The following is a 7310-nucleotide window of genomic DNA, read 5'->3' as shown; positions in this document are numbered from 1 at the left end:
TCATTCATAGGGCACAGCACAGACCAGGTGAGGCATGGGGTTCAAGGTAAAACCAACATCAGCAGTGAGATCTAGGTCTGACTTATCCACTCCAGGAGCAGGTTGGAAAACAAATTTGCGGAGCAAGCCTGCAAAGAAGAGGAACAGCTCCATTTTGGCCAGTCCTTCTCCAAGGCAAGCCCTTCGTCCTGAAAACAACCAGGAGAGAAGTAAACGATCAGCACTGTCACTGTTAGTGTTGATGTCTGAGACCTTCTAAACTGGATGTACAGTCTGTAAGAGCAGGCTGCTGAGGTAGGAAACTTTTCCTTCCTTCTCTCTGTATATTAGAGGTGCCACTGACTTGGTCTCAAACCACACAGAAGCCTGTAGGTATGTGAGACCATTCAGTGACCATGGGTAAACCAGTGTCTCCCAGATCTTCCAAGGAAGAAGTGGTTACCTACAGCAATGGTCGACAGGACAAATTACCAGAAATCCCTTATCCTATGTTCTGTGTCCCCAACTTGCATACTTTCCTAAAATCCGTGGGAACTGTGCCCCAGGTGGTGCACACATTACCCCTCTCACCTATGGAGAATGGAATAAATGCCTCTCTCCTAATGAAGTTCCCATCAGCATCCAGGAAATGGGAAGGGTTGAACTGATCCGGGGTTTTCCAGTGTAACTCATCATTCAGAGCAGAGGTCAGCAGCGGAATGATCTCTGTACCCTAAAAGGGATCAAAGAAACTCACAGTAGCTGTTTAGAGCAGATCACTTTCCTAGTTGATCCAGGCTGCTTTCTTTTTTCTAATGTGAAGAGGCAAATAAGATTGAGCCATGGCAGACAGAACTGGGGGATGTTTCCCTGCCCCACTGTGGCTCTGCCTGTTATCAGTAGCTGCTGCTCTCCTTTTGGACCACAAAACATTGCCTTCTTACAGAGTCAGATCTTTCAAGAAAGATACTGAAGTAGAGGTTCCATATTTGGCATTTAATTAACTCTCTGGTTATTCTGGATTCAAACAGCTGTAACAGAGCACAGTCCAGCGCATGTTTGTAATAGCTGTCCTGGATCCAAGACAAAGGATCACATCATAGATTAAACCACACATCATGCTATCTTTAGATTTTTATATTTTTCTTCCTGTCTGCTTTAAATAAAACTGTAAGGAATCTGTGCAGTGTAAGCTGCTAGCCTCAAAGCTCACCTTAGGAATCACATAGCCTTGGAAATTCACATCAGTAGGAGTTGATCGTGATACACCCATTGGTACAATATTGGCAAACCTTTGTATTTCATGTATCACTGCATCTGTATAAGGCATTTTTTTCCGGTCCTCCAACTTAGGCAGCTCTCCTGGTTCAATGACACGGTCCATTTCTTCCTGAATCTTTCCTTGGAGGGAGGAAAGGATTAAGAAGCTGATAACTCTCTTATCTTGTAACTGAAATGGCCTCCAGTTTGGCCAAGATGAAGAAAAGCAAAAACTTTGAGGGGTGTTTGGGAAGAGCAGAAGTGGGTAAGTCAGGGCATGGTGTGTTTTTTTCAGGTTTGTTGTTGAGCCAAGGGAGCTTGAATGGAGTCACTACAGCACACTCCATGCCTGATTCTGATCACACACCTTTGTTACCCCATAGCCTTCAACAGAAACCAGATCAGAATCAGCTCCTGAGGAGACCTTTAGTGACGTAAGCCCATAGCCTGCAGGAGAGTAACGATGGGGGAGCTTAACTGTAACTGTAGACTGGCCCTTAGCCTCTCCCACTTGGCTGGGCTGGTTTATTGCAATCCAGCTGAATAAAATTCCTTTGTAAAGTCAACGGTTGTTATCTCTCTCAGAGTACTCAGAATAATTACTCTAGACAACACTGAATGAGTTCCACTCCCTTCGACAACCAAAGCCTTAAGCATGCAACAGTATATTGTACAAGAGGACTTCTCAGCCTTACTCTGAATTTCTGGGTATTTCATCATCAGAAGAAGACCCCAGCGCACAGTTGTAGAAGTAGTCTCAGTCCCAGCGGCAAAGAGGTCCAGGGTTGAAAACAACAGGTTTCTGTTGTTGAACATAGTGTGGGGTTTCTTTGACTCCTTCAAAACATACAGGTAATGGTCATAAGTTCTACAGCAAGTGATACCAATATGTGACTGCGTTGCCACCATTTTTATCTGTATTTTTAGCTTTTTGTGACTTTATATGCTCTAGGAAACTAAATGTTTAGTATTTTAGCATTAGGGCCTATGCTGTATGGAATTTGGCTGGTCCCAAGCATATGTGCAATCCCCAGGTCTAGATATTAGGTTAGTTGGAATTTAGTTACTGCAATGAAGTTTATCACTGTACCATTCTTGAAGGAAGGTTTGGGATGATCTCCTCCCAATAAATGGTAACTTATTTCCCCCACATGGGACATCTTGACAACAAGATCCCTTTAACCAGCAGTTTCAGTGGAGCTGTGGAGCAAGTACTGCACAGCTCACTGTGAGTACGAGCTTTGACATATTCTGCTCACTGCAGTTCTGTTTCTACTCACTCCCAGTCCTAATATTAAGTCAGAGCTAAGAGAATAGAAAGACTCTGAGACTTAGCTTTAAAGTACCTGTTGTTGCTTCATCAGAAAGGCATCAACAAAGCCTGTTAAGTTATTTTCATTAAACTCTTCTTTGTGTTCCTGGAAGAGCTTCTGGAGAAAAGCGTTCAGTTCACTGACATTTTGTAGCACGGTCTTGGAAGCTCCAGAGAGGAATCCAAGGGATGGGTAGAAATTATATAACTGTGGAGCAAGAGAAGTCTTACTGTTAATTGGCATTTTGAACACATACTGATATCTCAAATCACACTGCTGGTCCCTTGTCCCACGCCCTGACATTTCAGGCTGTAATTCCCTCACATTCTCTTGTACAGTCCAAAGAGCTATGAATTGCTGCAGGAATAGTGTTCTCTCTGTTACACCTCTGCATGGGTCCTTGCCATGACTTTTGGGAGACTCATCAACTTAATCTTCTTTCAGGGCTTCCAGCTGTGTAGGTGGTGGGACAGAGGGTCTCAGATGTGAAAGATTGGAAAGTGAGCATTGTACCTATTCCAGGGAAAGCCCTCGGGTGTGTCACATCCTATGGCAGAAGGGAGTTGAACTGGCCACCTCCACAGACAGACAATATTGCTGGGTCAACATGGTGCTTTCCAAGCCAATTAGCTTAGGCACAGCACTGAGCTAACCCAACTACACCGTTCTAGGAGCTGGACTGAGCACAGCGTTGCGGTATGTCATATGGAGATATGTGCTGTCAGGAGAAAGGAGGGGTCTCACCCCCATCATCCCATGAGAGCTGTGCACATTTTCAAGGAGACCACTAGCTGCCCTGCCAGACAATTAAACAAACACCCGATGTTAGCTGGTGCCTCGTCCTGGGAGAGTGTCTGTACATGGTGTGTAACTCTGACCTGTGCTCAGGTGGTGCTTTTTGGGCTTAGCTGGTCTGGAGTTACAGCCAACTGCAGACTTCAGTGCGGCTCAGAAAGACAACTCCACTGGCGTTCAAAGCAGAAGCTTTGGGTCAGGAAGGAACAGGCTTATATCAGCTGTTAGTTTGCTAAGATTGAGTTTCAGTGGCCAAAATAAAAGAAAAAGAAGTTTGTCAAACCTGGTTCTAGGGGAGGCAGAACTACGACAGTTGCTGAAGGTGTAATAGAAGGAGGCAGATTTGAGATGGCATTTCAAGGCCGATCTCTGATATGAAAGACATATTGTGCTTCTGCTCTTCAGAGAGGGTAAAGTAGTTCCTTTTGTGAAGACCTTGGGTTTTTTCTTTTACTAATAAGCTTCACAGACTAAGCGCAGGACCCTGGGAATATGTGCATTGTGGATACAGAACTGCAGATGTGTTCTGTACAGGCTGCTGGCTGGCTGATAATGTTCTTGTTCTCAAGAAGCAAGATGTGGGAGGCCAAGAGGACAAACATGGGCAACTGGATATCCCCCTAAAACCTAAAAGCTAAAACATAAAATCAAGCTCTTACCAGCACCATAGGGGAGCCCAACAGCTTAGTGTTTTCATTTATCAGCTTCAGCAAAGTTAGAAATACAGGATCATCATATTCAAACCTCTCTCCAAACAATACAGAGCAGATGACATTGGATACAGCATTGTTGAGTATCATCTTCGTATCAAACGGTTTCCCTGTATTTCAAGCAATGAAAACAAATGATGGTGTGATTATGCTTATTTCTATGTGGTTTCCTATGGAAATGTAGTCCTGAGCTCCCAAAGAAAAAACTCATTCACCACCCAGAATGCATAGCAAGGAACGCGGTTTCAATGTTTTAAGGCCTTGGTTTAATAACCTACTTCAACGTATGCTGAACTTTAACCATGAGATACCATTTGCTCCGAGTTAAACTTTCATTAATCTTTATTGTTCTGCTAGACAAGTTTTCTGTCTCTGGATGAAAGTCTTAACACTCACCATGATAGGATTCAAAATATTTGATAAGGGAATTTACTTCCTCCAGGATTCGGATCTCAATGGTTCTCTTTCCCATTCCAAAATCTCTCAGTGTGGACAAGGTGAATCTTCTCATAGTTTTCCATAGCTCTCCATGGCTGAATGCTATGCCTAAAATAAAGGTGTAACATCCTTATGTTACCTGTGGTTAATAAACATTTGTAAGGCCTTCTTACACACTGGTACCAAAGCTGCTTGATATACTGTTATATAAACAAAAAGCAGTCTGTAAGAGGATGATACTCTCTGCTGTAAGAATATAATGAACGTATACAAACTGCAAGAACTAACCAACCAGAAGGTCACTTACCATTTCCTTGTGTCATTTTCCTGAATATGGGTATTTCTGCCCTCTCTCCAAATTCTTCAGCATGATTTAAAAGGGCATCCTTGATGGTTTCATATCCAGCCAGTACTACAGCTTTCCTGGGTCCAAAATACACAGTGAAGACATTGCCGTATATCTTGGAGAGCTGTCAAGGTGAATAAATATGTTCCTTCAAAACCAGATCTGGACCCAAACGCTAGCACTAGCCACCCCAGATGGTTTCTAGCCCAAAAGGAGCCTCCCAGCCCTGCCTGAAGTCTCCAGGCACTGCTGTAATGCAACTAATGAGCAACAGCTATCAACTGCCAGCATCTCTGCTTGCACCCTGTTTGCACAACAAGGTGTCTGCTATCACTGCTTCTATCAGAGAAGTCAATAAAATGCCATTGCATTCCTGTGGTGTTCTGCAGTAACAGGCCAGCGTAGTGATACTACCATTCAGAGGCTGGTTAGAAAATGCTGTAGCAGGCAGGCCTGTTTATTTTAATGCTGTTGACCTGAGGCAAGCAGGCGTGCACACATCTTTGAGGCTGAAGCCACAAACACTACAAAAACAAAGCTAGACAATAACTCTTTCTTTCAGGACAGCACTTGTCTCTAATTATGGCAAGGCGGGTAGTGTTGCAGTCATTGCAAAATTATTTGCTGGCCACCAGAAACTTGAATCCAACTAGGAAGCATTTTCTTGTAGATAATGTCACAGGAGCTCTAGGCTTTTATAGCAAATTAAATATGAATCATCTGTTACACAGAAGGGTGGCTTTGACAATCTAATCATTCACTCGGTATTTTAGACTTCGTTTAAACACACTGCAAGCCATCCGCTCCAAATGTCTTCTTGTTTCCGATGTGCCTGGGTTACCATTTGCTATGCATTAGATACATTCCGAAAATTGAATTTCAGATTAGAAGCAGCTCCTGTTATTACACCAGACAAATTGAATTTGTTTTCATCAAACGGTGGTTTGACGGCTTGGGAGATAATATTAACACTGGTTCTTTCATCCCCATCAGCTCACAGAGTGTGTGGCAGAGCCAGAGGCAGGGAATCACAGCCGCCTCGTAGCCTTCCTTTGGTCATTTCTTTGCATTAGTACTTCTTGGCATCAACCCTGTTTTTTCTCAGCAACTTAAGTATTGGATGTGGCAGGCCTGAAAGCCTAAAGAAAGCTGCTTGGCAGATTATAGGAAATGAGTCTGGTGCCTTCCTGTGACATTTGTATCATAAAATCCTCCAGTACCGCCAAAATCAGTTTTTCTTCCATACCAGCAGCCTCAAACATACATATGATCAGATGGGAGCTCAGAACCGGAAGCCCATCAAAACTGTGCTCTGCACAGTCCTCTGCACCATAAATCAAGGCAGATGAACACCGCATGACTGTTATAGGAATTCTGTACTTTTGCAGCCCAGGATGCCCTTTCTTCTGTGTCTAACTGGAGAATCTCAGTGTCTGCACTGCCCCCTCACTGCAGCTCTTCAGGTGGCTGAAGGAGTTCACTGGGGACTGGGTTTCCCCCGTCGTAGATGTCTGGTAAGCACACACAGGTCACTCACAGCACCTCAACCTCAACCTACAGAAACCAGAAGAAATCTGAATTCACATTGGCTTGTCCCCGCCTCCCCATGGGAACACAGCAGACACTTTCTGAAATGAGCATTGCACCTGGCTTTATACTATTTAAGTCTTTTTTTTCTCTTTTAGAAATAGAAGTATCCATGGAGCTGCATAAGAAAAAGCACTTTGTTTACCTAGACATATAAAAACCATGCATCAAGTCTTAAATAACCCTGGCCAGTGTGTGTGTGCAGGGGAAGGAAGGGTTGGGGAGGCAGAGTTGAGCTTTGCATTGCAGGGGATGATACCCACCCTTCCTTCCTTCCTTCCTTCCTTCTTTCCTTCCTTCCTACCTGCCTTCAGTGGGAGAGGTCTGTCTGCAGTGAGACATCTCTTGATGGCAAATAGTCCTGATCTGTCAGTATGCTGGCCCAACTCGAGTCTTCTACCTGCAGCCTCTGAGGGGATCAAAAAACCAACAATATGGAGCTGCAAGGGGTGGGGGTCTACACTTGTGTGTGTATGAAGGAAGGAATGTGTGTATTATGTTTATATATATAAATATATGTATGTGTGTATACCTCTGAAGGTAAAGTCACTCTGCCAGTCTGCCTATACGCCAAATATCTCATTTCTGCCCTCCACACAACACAAACACAATTACATCTCCACTTCCCTAGTTGCATTTCTTGCTTCAGGAATTGCCTGTTTTCCTCCTGCCTGCTCGCTCAGACCCTACCTCTGTCAGCGACTGGAACGGCTTTTTCAGGTCCACCACATTCAAGTTTCCGATCAGAGGAAGAGGTCGTGGCCCAGGAGGCAAACTGCAAACCGACTTCTTCAGGCTGGTAAGAAAGTAAAGAAGAGCGACCAGCCCTGCTGCCAAATACAGCAGCAAGCTACAGCCCACGTACTGCAGCAAACTCCGCAT

The 7310-nt window shown here is 44.2% G+C and overlaps 1 protein-coding gene across 1 annotated transcript; it reads right to left on the bottom strand.

Annotated features, from left to right (window-relative positions):
- On the bottom strand, positions 1–7310 carry LOC104833707 (cytochrome P450 2K4-like). Its single transcript, XM_010570585.1, has 9 exons — positions 7119–7310; positions 4803–4965; positions 4454–4603; positions 4007–4167; positions 2586–2759; positions 1935–2076; positions 1193–1380; positions 571–712; positions 1–188 (listed from the first exon to the last, which is right to left on the bottom strand). Exons 1-9 carry the CDS (start codon positions 7308–7310, stop codon positions 1–3), a joined length of 1500 nt encoding a protein of 499 aa, XP_010568887.1.

Source organism: Haliaeetus leucocephalus, unplaced genomic scaffold, assembly GCF_000737465.1.
Source record: "Haliaeetus leucocephalus isolate CR32 unplaced genomic scaffold, Haliaeetus_leucocephalus-4.0 Scaffold295, whole genome shotgun sequence".
NCBI classification, from domain to species: Eukaryota; Metazoa; Chordata; class Aves; order Accipitriformes; family Accipitridae; genus Haliaeetus; species Haliaeetus leucocephalus.
Note: the sequence above shows the minus strand (reverse complement) of the source record. Positions and strands in the feature narration are given on the sequence as shown.